Here is a 16,683-nt window from a genome sequence, read left to right on the forward strand (position 1 = left end):
CGTACAGACTCATGGTCCTGAGATGGGCGTTTCTCTTGATGATATGGAGGAGTGGATTTGTGCTGACAATGATTGCCCCACTGCCGAATACATGCCAGATGAAACTATAATTAATTCTATAATGAACAAATTTGCAGCAGAAGACAATTCTAACTGGAGTAACACAAGTGTTGAAAGTGATGCAGACGCAGATGTTGCACCCCCCACCCCTCTGCACAGGAAGCAATCAAATATTTTGATATTGCCGTAAGGTGGCTGGAGACCCAAAAGGTTGACTACGTAAAGCTCATGCAGTTGAGAAATCTGAGGGATTTTGCTCGGCTGCAGAGAAACCAAGGAGTAACACACACAAAAAAAATTGATTTTTTCAAAAAGTGAATTGATGTTTGTCAAGCGTGGCACAAACGGCAAGTATTAACTTGTTCTAATTTACGTTGTTTTAAATTTGTAGACCAATTAAATATGTTAGTACTGATTAACCCTTGTTTGTTTGTTTTTTCCATTTTACTTCTATTGCATTCAAATCTATATATCTATCGTTCGATCGACACTGTTTCTCGAAGAATCAATCTTTTGTATATAAAAGAAACGTCTAATTTGGATAAAAGAATGAAACTAGAATGTATCCAATTCAACATAAAAATTAGTGACGTAGTACACAATGTTTAAAGTGGTACACATGTTAAGCGAACGGAAACCACGTGGAATAATGTTTTCGATGATCGCCTCAATATACTGTAATTTATCCTGAAATTAATGTTGTCCTATGAGGAAATAATAAAGTACACCGTTATGAAGAGATATTTATTCACAGTTAATCTCAGAACGATTATAATGTGAGTATTCAACAGTATAATCTGCCTACCCCCCCCCCTTATTTTTCTGTTATGTCGTCAATCACTTTATTGGTTTTGAGCTTATTTTATAGGTCCCTCGATAACTCGCGCCTCACTTATAGTGCGGTCGATGTTTCTGGACCCCGATGTGTGCTAGTTATCGAGGGAGTGGTGTAATTGACAAAGCGTGCATAGCAAAATGACAAAATATTTTAAAATATGATAAATGTGAATAAAGCACATACGAAAATGAAATGTGATCATTCTTGTGTTAGAATTTAGAAGTAAGATTAATTGGGAAGGTCTCTACGAAGAAACAAGTCTCCTTTGAATCATTACTTCAGTTTTATTTACTCTACCTGTCTGTTTCGACAGATCATATATTTTATGAAAATATTTTAAGCAATTATCAAAAGGATTGGGGGAATTTTAATATTTAAAGCAATTATCAAAAGGATGGGGGAATTTAAATATTTAAAGCAATTATCAAAAGGATGGGGGAATTTAAATATTTAAAGCAATTATCAAAAGGATTGGGGAATTTAAAAATAAATAAGTATCAGCCTGAGATTTGGCTGTTGGTATTCAGGTAGAAAAAAGGAAGTACCGATCAAATCTTGAATTTCACTTTACCTTATGCTGTACAGATAAAAAGAGGCAAGATCTTTTAGGCACATAACCAAGATATGTAGAATGTCACTTCATTCTGGAATCAAATTGTACCTATCCACAAACAATTTTACTTGTAATACACAATTTATTAATATGTTTGACTTAATTTCTCAAGAGCAAAATTCATTCTGAGATTGAATAGATTCAGTGTCCAGTGTGACTGAAATTTCTTAGTAATTGTTAAATTACTTAAATCACTTCGTCTTTGGATGTAAATATCAACTCCCACATACATCAATGCTACTATGGTCATGTAAATCTTCTGATGCGCACATTGATTAAAAAGTAGAACATTCGCTTGTCCATTTAGAAATCAAAAGGGTCACATTGATGTTAATGAGGGCGCTATGAAGCCATTATGTACTTCTGATAGAGTGAAACTGTAAGGTGATATTACTTGCATTTGTAACAAGCACATTAGAGAAAATTTTGGCATGCCTTTCTTTTATTTCAGTAACCATGTCTGAATTTTCTTTGCATATTGTAGTTGTGGAAATAGTACATGATCTAAGATGAGCTCAAAAAACAACCAAAATTTGTTCATTATATTTAGCAGTTTTGGGAAGTCCGTGTTTGCAAGAGTAAGAAATAACAGATTCTGAAAGTGCAATGAATGCATTACAAAATATAAAAACGTGAGAACTTATTGGCTCATGCTTTACAATTTACCTTTAAAGTCCAAAACGTGAAAACAATCAAGCGGATAGGTGCACATGAGAGGTTAGGCCAAGCTGTATACTCTATAAACAAATTTACCCATCAGTTGTGTATAAAAAAGGGAAATACAATTTAGTTTGGCAGTGCCTAAGTTTTGGAATGTCTATTTTATATATCTAGGAAAATGAGTGAGGAGATTCTGGGAATATTTTACTTTAAAAATCTAACCTGACCCTAATGAAATGTATAAAACTGTAGAGTGCCACGTAAAGAACATGTCATTTTATAAGATGAACGTGGTGTTTGTAATAGAGATATCCTTACACAGGCACCATAAATTATGTGAAAGGATATCAAGCAAAGCTAATTGTTTTAAAGGATGAAATTCTGCAAATTTGCACCAAAACATTTGTTGTTGCATGTTGAAACTTTTTAAACAATAAAACCAAATACTCAATATATCTTTTTTAGATTTGGGGATATGCACTCCCAAAAATCCAGTAAAAGCATATTTACCACCAAAAAAAACACAGAAATGCAGAATCAAAGAAAAAACAAACACCGCACCCTCCCAAACATACGCACATCCCGAATGAAACAAAAAAATATATCCTCGAGTAAAATGTTCTACAATTCCAAAGCTGACACAGAATTCAGTGGAGTTCATGTTAGAATATGTTCCAAGTCTAGGTAGGCCAACATTTGATTTTATATTATGAAACTGAAAAGGAATGGAATTTAGTGGACTCTACAAGTGAACAACCCAAAACTACATATTTAAGGAATTGCATCAAGATTAAAAGTATCAGTAAAATTCCATAACGCACTTTGGACATTAGTGGATGCTAATTGTAAAACGATTTTAAAATACAATATTATAAGTATGCAAGAGGGAGAATTGAGAATCTCTCTAAATGAAGCCAAAACAATGAAAATCCAAAATTGAAACAATCTAATAATGTACAAAAATTAAAAATAAAGAAAATAATTTACATTCAACCAAACAATTTTAAATTGATCAAAGTTACAAACAAATATTGAAGGCAAAAATATCTACAAATAAAATGCAGTTTTAAAATATATTCCTAAAACAATTTAAAAGCGTTTAAAAACATGACATGAAACTAAACATGTGATAAAGAATACAAAATAAAAAGCAAAAGATTTTTACTTATGCTCAAAAACAGTAAAATATTAAACGTATATGGTCCGATGCAGGATGATTCTCAACATAAAGAACTATCATTGTGCACAGTATAATTTATAAAGATATTACATGGCCTTGATTACTGCAAAAATCAGGCAACATTTTACATTGGAATACTTGGAAAACAGTTATGCATACAAAAATTTGCAAACTAGTTCAGACTTGAAGGTATTGGAATGTACTCTGTGCAGTATGGTAGGTTAATGCCAATGCATGCATGGGATCCTACTCATCTAATTGTTTATAGCAACATTCATAGTTTAGTGGATCTGCAATGTATGCCCTTTCCTACTGGTTGCACTTGCACAAACTTTAATACATTTTCGAAGGTAAAGTTACAGTCAAGCTTAGCTGGATTGAAAATTGCAGATTATTTTAAACTTCAAGTTAGTGCTGGTATCAGTGTGCAGAGAGAACAGAAGAAGGACAAAGAGGTGGATGAAGTGCAGTTTCTAGCCAAACTAAAGGTGATAATTTTGAAACAATAACATGCTGTTGATGTGGGCCAGCAAAGAATGAACCAAAATTTGAGGCAATTTTTTGGAAATCTTAACTGTAAATTAAAAATGGTTACAAAACAACACCAAGATGGGGTATGATGTATAATACTTGCAGATGGTATGTTGCTATGCATACAGTTCTCAGCACGGAACACTATTCATTCACAAATAAAGAACTCCTTAAATTCGTTCAGCAGCTGACATAAATAATGCGCGTTCAACTAGAGGTGGCATTTTATGCAGAGTTTGATTTTACTATAGCTGTAACAGGGTGGAGAGCGATGTGTATCTACATGTTGGGTAAATAATAAACGATCAAAATTTCTCAAACCCACCCCACCCCCTATGTATACCCATTTTGTTCAGAACAATTCTCTCTGCATCGCATTTTTAAATCCCCTTTTTAAATTTTCAGGGTTGGAGGAAGTCAGAAAGAAACCTGATGTCAGTACAGATAATGTGGCACTGTCTGTATTCGGTAGAGAAGTGAAGATTATTCAACCACTCACAAATAATTATACACTTTTAAAGAAGGCATTTAGTAAGTAAAGACAACATGCTTATATGCTAGTATGCTGCTGTTGAATATGAAAGTTGTCTTGGAAAAAATATTGTCGAGTTTGGCTCTTTCATTGTAGTTAATAAGTCCATGATGCCTCATATCGTGGATCTCCAAATGGAGATTATGAGTCTCTTTATTTATCACGTTTTATATCTTTCCCAATGTCAGTGAGTTCCTGTATCCATCCTTGCAACATTGCACAACCAATACTATTTGCCTCTTGATATACCACATTACCATTTAGTCGGGGGCCCCGAGTGGCCGAGTGGTCTAAAGCACCCTCCGTTACGGATCACTGCCATCTCACCTCTGTCTGCATGGGTTCGAGTCTTGGATTCAGCCAATGTGGGTATGTGAGAAAGCTTGCCAGTAGCTTCTCAAGGGTTGGTGGTTCTTTCCGGGAATTTCCCGGGTTCTTCCTTCACCATTAATACTGGCTGCCATGTATATAGCCTGTCGTGTGCTGAAAAATGGCATTAAACCCTACAACAACAACAACAACCATTTAGTCGGATAACGCCAAATTGAAATATGTTACAGGTGTCAAGTTTATGTCCTTATTACTGATATATTGTATATTCTTACAATAAAACATATCGTGAACAGCATATCTGATGAAATATTCAGCATTCTCTGATAATGTATCATTTCAACTTTGCTTCCTTTATCTAGGATGTACATTTTTTTTTTTTTTATTTGTTCTTTTCCGATTTATTTTTTTATGCCTGTCTAAAGTCCAACATGTATTTTTATGTCGTTCTTTTGTTCCCTTTTCTTTGATGGTCTGCTTCATAACATTGGAAAATGTTAACTAATGGATCGTGCTTGGAACCATCATAGCTGGGGAATTCCATAACATACCCATATACAATTCTTGCCATGAAATTGACTTTCAGAAGTTTAATCTCTTCCATGCAGTTTTTATCAAAACAGCTATCTTCACAAATGGAAGGTGTTCATCACCAGGACAGTTCATGAGCCATTGAAAATATTTGTATGCACTTTATCTATTAGAGGACAATTTTAACTTCTACAGCTATTATGATTAAAGTAAGGGATTGCAAGTCAGTTTGAAGTTTACAAATTTGTGGTTTTCTCATGCATCCCCATCATTATTGGTGACTGACTGGACCTTTATGTAAATCCTGCTATAAAAGGAAGGTCAGGGTCCATAGAATGTCATTGTACTAACGAAACATGATAGCAAGCCACATGCTGTATGTGTATCCTTTTAACTATACACCTTGGTGTGGGGATTGAGAGAAAACCATGTGCTCCACTGGCACATTAAGGAACATAAATTGAAGCATATTGTATGAGGTATTCTTAATACAAGGTGGGTCATAATTGATATTTAATGTTGAGAACATTGGACAGACACATATACCTATAAGGAAAGGTACTACCAAATAGCGTGAATAGTTGAAGCACGTGTGCAGTCACCAACCAATCTCAGAAGATATGCATAAATAACATACTTTTTAATTAGCCTATCATAGTTCATGATTTTTCTTGTTTCATTTAAAGGAAATAATCTAATACTAATATAATGCAAATTAATTACTTTTCATTAGGCACATGCCTATGTGTCAGAGTTACTAAACAGTTCTGCATGAATCCAAAACCTAACACTCTAAGTTAGAGAGCCCAAGAAACAGAACTATTTTCTTCTTAGCTGATTATAGAATTATTAGGGAATATATCTTTAAAAACAAAACAGATTTAGTCTGCCATATCTGACATTGTCATTATGTTTTCTTCATATGATGATAACAGACGAGAAGAGTAACTAAAGCTGACTTTGTGAAAAATTCTCACATGACATAGTAACATTCTTTGTTCAAGATATATTTGGCAAATCAAGCATTGATTACATATGATAATTTAGGATCTGTCTATGTTTTTATATTTCTTATGTGAAATGTATTAGCATTTAAAACAAAATTTTAAGATATTACAGAGTGTTACTCTTCGTTGCTTACACTTTCTCAATGGGCCCTGATGTAGATGATTTTCTTTTCTCGTGTAAAATTTTAACATATTTACGATGGTTTTACATTATTTTAATAAAGTTGGAAATGCATACTATTACGACTCTATGGTTTTAAACTAAGTAATAGGAAACAGTCTGTTGATGAATCACAAACATATAATCCAAGATATATCCTTGTTTGAATTTACTATAATTTAAAAATTGATATCTCTGTCCAATAATATTATAGATGAGCTGTTTGTATTTCCAGAGAATAATAATTTGAACAAATAATTCCATCAGAAATCAAACAATGAACACAACAAAACAAATGATTTTGGATCAGGATCTTACAGCATGAAAAAGTAATTTCTCAGATAAATACATAAATCTATGACAGACATATTGGAAATCTGCTTATCCCTACTTGCTTGAATGTATGGCACTATTGATAATGGCTTTTCATGTTAACAATTTGTACAATGTGTTGTTGTAGACAATCATCACTGTTTCCATTGTGTACAGTATTATCTTAACTGCATTACAAACTTGTTTCTGCCCATGACTATCACTTCCCTTTACCAAGAGATTTCCTAGGGGCTCTAAAATGCTGCACATTCTTATTGCAGAAAATAAATATGTACATTTTTTTTTTGTACTGAACACAAAACTGGCCATGAGACGTTTTCCAGACAGAAAAATGTATTATTGATCATATAGATCTTACACTGTGTGTGTGTTGTAACTTATGTGTGTGTGTGTTGTAACTATTGATCAATATGTTTGCCATTCAAATAGTGGCATACTGTGTTGTAGTAACATGTATATCTTTTTGAAGGTGCATTACAGCCTGGAGGCCCATCCCCTTTATATGGGGGCCTGCTTATGGCCGCAGCAGCATTACAAGGTATGTAAAGTTTTAAAACAAATATGGCCACTGATTATATGTATCCTAAATAACTTCACTACACCAATAATGATTATCCGCTAGCACCAGAAGTAATATCTGTACCCCTTGTGTGGTTGTCCTGTTATCAGTGAGCAATCATGGATGAATCTGGACTCTGGATATAATGAATGCATCAACCCTATCCCAAATCTTTGGACTAAAATCAACTAGGTAGTCCATGTACCTAAACTGCGAATAGGAATGCTTGTAAGTGATTCTGGTTGGGTGATTAGAGTTTGTCAACAAACTTTAATGATCTACATACAGACAGATACAAATCTGAGAACGTATGATAACAACTACTTTCACTGCTTCAGACCATGTGACATTTTTTTAGGTTTCATCTTGTATTTAAAAATGTGTCAATTATATTTGTTTAAAATATAATTATTATATCGCAGGTATTTTGAGAAGTTCAAATTTGCATTTAGCGAAATAAGACCCTGAGTTTACGCCAGATAAATACAATGTTATATACATTGAAATAAAATATTGTAAGATTGTTTATCTTCCATCAGCAGTTTTAAATATTTTCAAAACCTCATTCACCATTTAACTAAATATAAATAATATACTTTATTTTATAGATAAATAATACAGTTAATGTGAAAGCTTGACTTGTGCAGTAACAACTTTTGTGGTCTGCATTGTATGGCCTGAGCCTGTTATTGCCTCTCAGAGATTTATTTTAAATATATCTTTATCCAGTTCATTTTGTATAATATTAGTGCAAAAACAAAACATTTCTACCAATATATAACATGGGGTCATGTGGAATCCTACCACTCTTTTAAAGTAAATTGAATTTATTCAGTTGACAAAATATATTGGACCTATTTAAAAAAAGCATATTCAACTGCAAAGAATTCAGTCCAATTCAGATGTAGAGCAAAATCAAATCCGGACATCAATCTTGTTTGAAAGAAGAAGATTGGTAGTTGATGAGACTTAGTTGCAACTCTTTTCCAGATACACCAACAGCTGATAGCAGTGTTATTCGAATTCGGCCACAGATCATTCTCATCACCGATGGCCACCCAACAAATTGTCTTATCTCCGCTGGTCCCGATGTTTGCTGGTCGAATGCTGAGGTAAAAGCACCGAGAATGAAACGAAAGAAGAAATATATCTGATATTTAGTGGAAAAGTATAATTCTGTTGTATACAAACATTGCTCCTAATGTGACTCTTATTAGAACCGGCTTCTGTACATTCATCTCAATTTCAGTGGTAATAATATTCTGATCATAACATATCAGCAATGTAGGAGACTGGTAGGTTTGGTTTGACTTTAATTACGTACAATTTTTAAGATGTTAATGCTCTGTATCTGTGAATCTCTAAACTATAGCACTTGTATTCTTAATCCTGTGAACATTTAATTTTTATATTTAATATTCTGTATTTCATTTCAGTTAGGAAACACTTTAAACTTTAATTAGGAATACTTTTATAAGGAAGTGCCAGTGTATTATCTACTTTTCTAGCGTAGGAGTTTATTGTCAGAATTCCATTTCTTAGGTATGCATAAAACATTTTAAAATAATCATTGAGAAAATCATAGAACTTCATCCTAGTATTGTAATATAGACCTTTTTGAGCAACATACAAGGTACTTGAATTAAGTTTTTATTTTGTTCTAAACTATTGTTATCATTTATTCTTTTGTGAAATTAGAAATCTTTTAAATGGAATAATCATATAGGATTCTGACCATTTAGAACATTATTGTCTTTTGACAATAATTATGATTTACTACATCAGTTTTCATTTCCCAACACATACCCATCCACACTTGGACACCCATATCAACCCAAACAAACAATAATAATGTGTGTGTGTAATTTTCACCTATGAAAATTCTTTGTCTGTTTAGGAGCAGGATGATGTCTTAGTGGCAGTGAAAGCTATTGCATCTGTGAACGTCAATGTCCATTGTGTGTCTGTTGGTGATGCAAATTTGGTGAGTGCTTAAATTCAGCACAAGTTTGTTAAAAAATGTAACAGTTGTTTTTATCTAAGTATGTGGATGAGTCAAATGATATTTTTTTAAAAATACCAGTGTTGCTGTAATCCTAGAGCACAACAGCGAGTTAATCAGAAATGTTAAAGTTAATACTTTTGCATGCAATAAGGTCATGATTCACTTTTACATAAATTTTGAATGGATTACACATTTAGGCTAAGTAATGCCCGTAAGACATCCCTGGGAGGACTAAGATTTGTCTACATTTTGTTCCACTCAGGCACACATTTTTATAGTTATGAAAGCATAGTTGGCACTGGCTTCCTTGTCATAATTTTATGGCATTATCTCACCTTTTTGTTATAGAAGAACTACTTTGTTCTGAGACAGCACTTCCTTTAATGAAATAGACCTATTTTCAGGTGGGCAACTCTGTTGCTGACATATTGCTTGCTCTTTAATGCAGTCACCTCATATAATGTTTCGGATTCAGTCTCATCACTGGATGTGCAGTGACCTGTTTAATTTGAATGAAGCTTTGCGCTTTAAATAGATTGGTGTTTTGGTTGGTGTGCTTGACTTGCTGATTATTTTGCATTGTACAAAATATCATTACTTTGAAGGTTACCACAATGCCTTGCCTTTTCCTACCCTAATGGATCATTAAGGGCCGATTGGATACTTAGAAACAAACCCATGCCCTTGTGGCTATGAAGCCAGTGCTGTAAGCATTTAGCTATATTGTACATTTGGGCACTTCTTTTACAAGCCTTTAGTAATAAGGTCACTTTGGAATTTCAGAATATGTTAAGATTTATTGTCAATTAATAAAAGAATGGTTTGTAAAGAAAATAAATGGTCAGGTCTAACGACAAATTGTCAGATTTAAAAATTGTCCCAACAACAGTGTAATGTTTGTTCAAGGATACAAAAAATATAAAGCATGGTCATTTAGTAATTTTTATTGCACTATAAACGTGTAAAAGTCACTGTATTGACCCTTGAATGCAGTCTATGGTTAAACTGTATCTTTTAGAGATTCCTGGAGACGATTTCAGCTACAGCAAACGGAAAACTTTTCTCCTATGAAGATGGAGGAATGTTGGCCAGAAAAACTATCTGTACGGTAAGCTGCACTAGAAGACTCCTCCAAAATATTGCAATAAATCAATAAAATAGCTTATATAAATTGCCGAATTAAATGACATTTAATATAATTTCAAACACTAACTTGAAATCAAAATACTGTGCATATGACCATGCACCCCTGGTTTGTTACATCATCTTTTTATGAATCAAGATATTAGTAGGCATTAGGATAGACTTAAGTCAAAGTTAAATACATATCAGAATTCATTTTGTGTTTCGCTTGAAGTGTGTGCACATTTATGTGGTTTGGATGTCAATATGTTCAACGATAATACCTTTGAAACACGTATGTATACAACTAGGTTATGACACAGTAATGTCATTAAAATGCTATGTACTGCAATTTAATACTGATATCAATGGTCAAATAAACTAATTCTCAGATATCGAAGGCCACCAAACCGTTTAATGTCTGGTACTTAAATTATTATTATGTCCCATATGTAGCTGATGTACTTTAGCATACAACAGTCTATAGTATTAGTAAGTCCCATATGAAACGATTGTACACTGAACGTATACAGGTATGAAATACGTACGGATGTTCACTGCACCTGATAATATAATGGTATTTTTATCTGAAAAACAAATAAACTGGTAAATAGTTTTATGAATGTATTTATTGTTTTGTCCTGTATTGCATATGTAATTCTCGCAAATCATCGCCCTCAATACAAGAACAGGTACCTTCTCATTCACGGCACAGACATATAGATAAAACGGTAGATGTGCCCATTTTAATTGATGTATTTGAACTTTGTTACTTCATATCTACTTACTACTTGAGTTCTCCACCTTCTATTATTATCATGCTTTGTAAATAGCTTTCATTTCAAACAACGATGATGGCACAGAAAACTAATTGGTTTTGTATCGTTAACATTATTAATGTTTACACAAATAATTATACTTCCTTTTTAAGTCCTGCAAAACATACTTGCATCCTATGCAGCTCTATACAAGAGGAACCAGTTAAAACGATGTCAGTAATGATGTGCGCTTTCTGTATTATAAAATTGCACTATAATCTTATTTAAAACTGATTATCGTTTCCTTGAATTCCACTGATATTGAAGAATTCCTTCAAATTAGAAATCCAAGTGCAATTAGAAACTGAAAAAATTGTGTCTAAAAACATTTTTGCCTCAGAAACATAATTATGTATCCTTATCGTATTAGTACTATGTTTTGTAACGGTAAGCATGAAGACATTTAAAGACTAATGAGCAGCACGGCATACTTTTAGGAAGCTATAGTGCAAATCAGCAAGGCAACCCTTGAAATAAATATTGGAAAGGATGAGGAAACTGAATTTGAGTTAGACCACTATGAAATTGATGACCCAGATGTTAAGTTACCTAGCCTGGGTACAAGGGTACGATGTGGCCCAGACTGGAACACAAGCTTCCAGGATAACCATGGACTTGGAACAATCGTTGGTCATCACAAAAACCAGAAAAGTAAGAATGGATAATACTATTTAAACATATTTCATGGTTTGACCTTAAACTTCTAGACTAAGTATAGAAATTTGGGCATATACATTTTCATCGATCATAAAACTATCAAGAAGAATAGTGTCCACTGTATGTGGTACAGACTGTTCATAATATTTGCTTAAACAAACTAATGCACTATTTGCCTTGTGGGATTAATCAGTGAAAGTGCTTAGCATCCAAACTTGTATTTTGCTGTAAAATTCCTAATGTAAGATGTTAAGATTAGCTATTACTTTACTGTATACTGCTGAATGTGCATCAGAGTACATGAATATATCAAAACCTTAATAAATAGCAGCGTGCAGAAGGAATCAAATCCTTTGTGGTCCCATTTATCTACTGCAATGATCAGTTTATTTTAAGACATTTGTTATACCACTGATTAAAAATGGAGAATCATTGGTTAAAATGTATTCACGTCTTGCAGACACCATCAACATTCATTTTTGTTTCCAGAGGTTAGGGTCGAATGGGATAAGAGTGGATACACTGATTTTTATCGTTATGGCGACTTGGGGAAGTACGATGTTCTGATCGACAATGAACCTCGAGTGCTGCAGTCGGAGCTGATTGCTACAGGTTGCCTTGTGAGACGAGGTATGACATTAATTATGAATTTGCCAGGTAGGCATATTGTTGTTCTCATCAACAATTGGCACAATGTCTGTTTGAAAAACATGTAGGTTTTGTAGCAATTAATAATATTGTATGAGAAACAAAGTTAAGTTGTCCTGTGTCCATAACGAGTGAGCAGGGTATTAAATTATCATGAATATTGTATGGATTACATTTATTTATTAAAGGTCAGCATCATGCATAACAAAAAAGACCAATAACTAATAAAACTAACAGTGGGATTGATTTGAAATAATATTCCTAATACAGACTGCAAATACTTTATCTAACTATGGATAAATAGAGAAATGAAAGAAAAACATATTGTATAATTTTTAGTAAAGTCTGAATATTCAAATCATGTGAAATAAAATGACAATTTGGACAATGTTATTACATGTCTGAAAACGCATTCGTTTTTTTCCATTTCACTGTGTACTCAGTGCACTTGGTTATGGATTGGAACATTATCTAGGTCATGATAAAGTAGTGTAGGTAAAGTAATTGCCTCTAGATGAACAACAAATCTGAACATAATTATATGGGGGTTTACTGCAGTCAAAACTCAAAATCAGAAATCCAAATCACTTAGATTGTATCGTTTAAACAAATCCAAAAATAGTCTTACATCTGACCATGAATAATAAAAAAAATGCTGTTATGTGGCCCATCTGTTCTCAGAAGTGTGGTCAATTTTCACGTGATCATGTCCACTGAAAGTGGTCATTGCTTAATTCAATAATTCTGCATATGTATACCTGGTTTTCTAAAGGGAATCTGTCACTGGTAGGGCTCTTTTACCTGGTGTGTGTGAATGTAGATGTCAAAATTGGTAAAATAGATATTCAAAACAAAACTCATATCATACTTCTAAAAGTGCATCATCGATACCAATGGGTGGCATTGTTTTGCACAGCCATAGTGAAGCATATGTACATTTTGAATGAGTTTAAATGATTCAGGGTGGAGCAGGGAAGGACAAGTAAATTCGATAGCTATGATCAAATGAGAAACAATATAATTTCTTGATATTATTGTCATTTATGTAGGTGTAATTGTTTAAATATTTTACATTGCAATGACCTGCTATCTGGATTATCCCCCGGCTGAGTCATACTAAAGACTTTTTAAAAAATGGTACTAACACCTACCTTGCTTGGCACTCAGCATTGAGAGGTTAGTGTTAGGACTAGTCAGCCTGGTGTCAGGATAATGCGACTGGGTGGGACATCATGCTACATGTCTGCGACAAGATGCCTCAGTGCTAGGCATCACTATAAACTGCCACACTGCAGACATTGTAGCGATATGACTGAAAAATTGTTAAAGCTGTGTTAAAAATCCAAATCACACACACAAACACACACTCTGGATTATTTATCTGATATGCTGGAATATTTTGATTACTGAGCATTTGTATCCTGTGGTTAAATGCTCCTTTATTGTTTCTTGTAATTAATGAGTCTTAATGATCTGTGGCAAAGGTAAGGTCTGTTTGCATATGTGTGTTGACGTTTGAACGTCTGATCAGTTAATTTAATATTTTCAGGATTAGGATATGTGACGTTATATAGAGGATCAATTATTTTGTCCACATTTGATCAGATTAGAGATTGTACTACTTGCACATTTCAGGAGTCAATCAGCTGCCTAGTTTATGGGATTATCTCTTGGAACTCTAGATATTCCTGTCATTTGGAATCACAGGGCAGTGTCTAATAGACGCTCAAAATAAACATAAAATGAACAGAAATAAATAAGTTTCACATAAAACTGGGTCCACTGAATAAGGACAAGGAGTAAAAGATATGAATGTAAAATAATAATGCACCAATACAGTTGCGATCCATAATTTCCACTCAAAACGAATAATCATTAACACTGAGGAAAAAACAGGCATTTACCAAAGAGGAATTAATTGACTTAGCATAATGTTTTGTCGCATCAATAGTCATTGCATGTATATGTGTAGAACCTCAGTGAATGAGGGACAAATGACAACAAAGAACATAAATAATATAAATGTTTGTACAATATCATGAAACGTCTCCATTTTATGTACCATTATTATATCTGATACTTAATCACTTCCACTCCAATTTTCTGGAGAATCAGAGGTACATGTTCACATGGTGTAATCATGCCAGTTGTGTAACATTTAGATCTGTTGTATAATTAGTTGTAGTAATTTCGAAAATCACAAAGAGATTCGGCAGTCGGATTGCCTTTGAGGTCATTATGGTCAACCAGAATTAACTTTTATTTCCATAAATTTGATGTTAGCAAAAATCCAAGACTCTTGCATTATGGGCAATAACCGTATTCATTGAATTCAAACTTCAATGCCTGTTGTACACACTATTGCCAAAATATTTGCAAATTAATAAAATACTGTACGTTTTAGAGTGTACAGTTTCTGAAAGGGGCATGGCAACTGTTATATTAAACTCAAATATCAAAGAGGCTAGTTTCAAATGTAAGTTAGAGATAATTTGAGTCAGCTGGTCTCCAGAAGAAAAACAAAATAAATATGTTCATATTTTCCCCCCGAGACTATGGTAGCATGATAAACACAAGCAGCTGCATGTCGTAATTTGCATAATGATACATGGAAACTGAAATAACAACTGAATGGCTTCATTTGCATAATGATACATGGAAACTGAAATAACAACTGAATGGCTTCATTGGCATAATGATACATGGAAACTGAAATAACAACTGAATGGCTTCCTTGGCGTAATGATACATGGAAACTGAAATAACAACTGAATGGCTTCATTCACGTAATGATACATGGAAACTGAAGTAACTGAATGGCTTCATTCGCATAATGATACATGGAAACTGAAATAACAACTGAATGGCTTCATTCGCATAATGATACATGGAAACTGAAATAACAACTGAATGGCTTCATTTGCATAATGATACATGGAAACTGAAATAACAACTGAATGGCTTCATTGGCATAATGATACATGGAAACTGAAATAAAAACTGAATGGCTTCATCCGCATAATGATGAATATAAAATTAAATTATTAAATCTGTTTGTGGAATTGTATTAAAATTTGAACTTGGTGACATAAAACACTACTAGAGATCATGTGATCTTCACGTCAAAGGTTAAAGTCAGAGGAGTGCATTGTTGCTATAGGCAATACGATATGTTTCAATATTCCACTTTATATAGTTTATATCCATTCCTTCATGGGTTCAATTGATGAAAAGCAATTTAGTTATTTGTGTTTGTTCTGAACAAATCTAAATCAATGAATCTTCGTCCTTTTCTATTAAGGTTAGACTCAGTTACAGGTCCCATACCCATTTTTGAAAATGATTTTACCCTTGCATTATGACTGAAGTTTGCTTTAAGCTTGCACAGTTCTAAGGGATCTATGTTTAGTCATGTCTTTAAAGAAGTCCTAAATTCTGAACTGTTTTGATTGCATTATATGTGTTGGTGATATTTAGGCATAGCAAATATTAACGTGCATTTTCAGGAAAAGACTGGAAGTATGAAGATCAAGATGGAACACCGGGAGCTATAGGAGTTGTGCTCAAGGTCCAGGATGATGGCATGGTTGTGGTATGTTCAAATGTCACGTTTATCGGTCAATTCTTAGCCAAGATACTAACCTTATAAACGAAAGATGGTGTGAGCGTAAACTGCATAAGATTCACATGATTGGTTAACAAATTTGACAAAAGTAGTATTTATTCATTGGAAATGTACTTAAACAGCATACTGCAGACAAAATTTTACCTCCATGCTTATTTTCTTAGTGAATGCACATCAATGATTGCAAGGAAACTAAATCCAAGATGTGTTAGTTTTGGTTAGACAAATGCCTGAACAGTCTTAAGTTCGATTCTTTCCCGGTATTAATGAAGAACAAAACTGGTAAATAACTGAATTTCTTATAAACGAGCTAAATTACATATACGTGTTTATAAGCTGATGATTGTTAGAAATAAATTGAATAATACGTGTAAGTAAGTCTATTTTATCTTTAAATAATACGTGTAAGTAAGTCTATTTTATCTTTAAGTAATACTTTTAAGTAAGTCTATTTTATCTTTAAGTAATTCATGT

The 16,683-nt window shown here is 33.4% G+C and overlaps 1 protein-coding gene across 7 annotated transcripts in view; it reads left to right on the forward strand.

The window, feature by feature from the left end:
• LOC149791320 (uncharacterized) overlaps positions 1-16,683 on the forward strand; it is a 163,660-nt gene that overhangs the window by 77,016 nt on the left and 69,961 nt on the right. For all 7 annotated transcript variants that reach the window (XM_089969849.1, XM_089969848.1, XM_089969852.1 and 4 more), the window contains 8 exons: positions 4,288-4,413; positions 7,245-7,313; positions 8,325-8,446; positions 9,232-9,318; positions 10,358-10,447; positions 11,717-11,930; positions 12,426-12,566; positions 16,091-16,176. In XM_089969849.1, the coding sequence (XP_089825975.1) occupies positions 4,288-4,413; positions 7,245-7,313; positions 8,325-8,446; positions 9,232-9,318; positions 10,358-10,447; positions 11,717-11,930; positions 12,426-12,566; positions 16,091-16,176 (935 nt within the window). The remainder of the gene's footprint in view (positions 1-4,287; positions 4,414-7,244; positions 7,314-8,324; positions 8,447-9,231; positions 9,319-10,357; positions 10,448-11,716; positions 11,931-12,425; positions 12,567-16,090; positions 16,177-16,683) is intronic.

Source organism: Sinohyriopsis cumingii, chromosome 9 (assembly GCF_028554795.1).
Source record: "Sinohyriopsis cumingii isolate HCF-2022 chromosome 9, ASM2855479v2, whole genome shotgun sequence".
NCBI classification, from domain to species: domain Eukaryota; kingdom Metazoa; phylum Mollusca; class Bivalvia; order Unionida; family Unionidae; genus Sinohyriopsis; species Sinohyriopsis cumingii.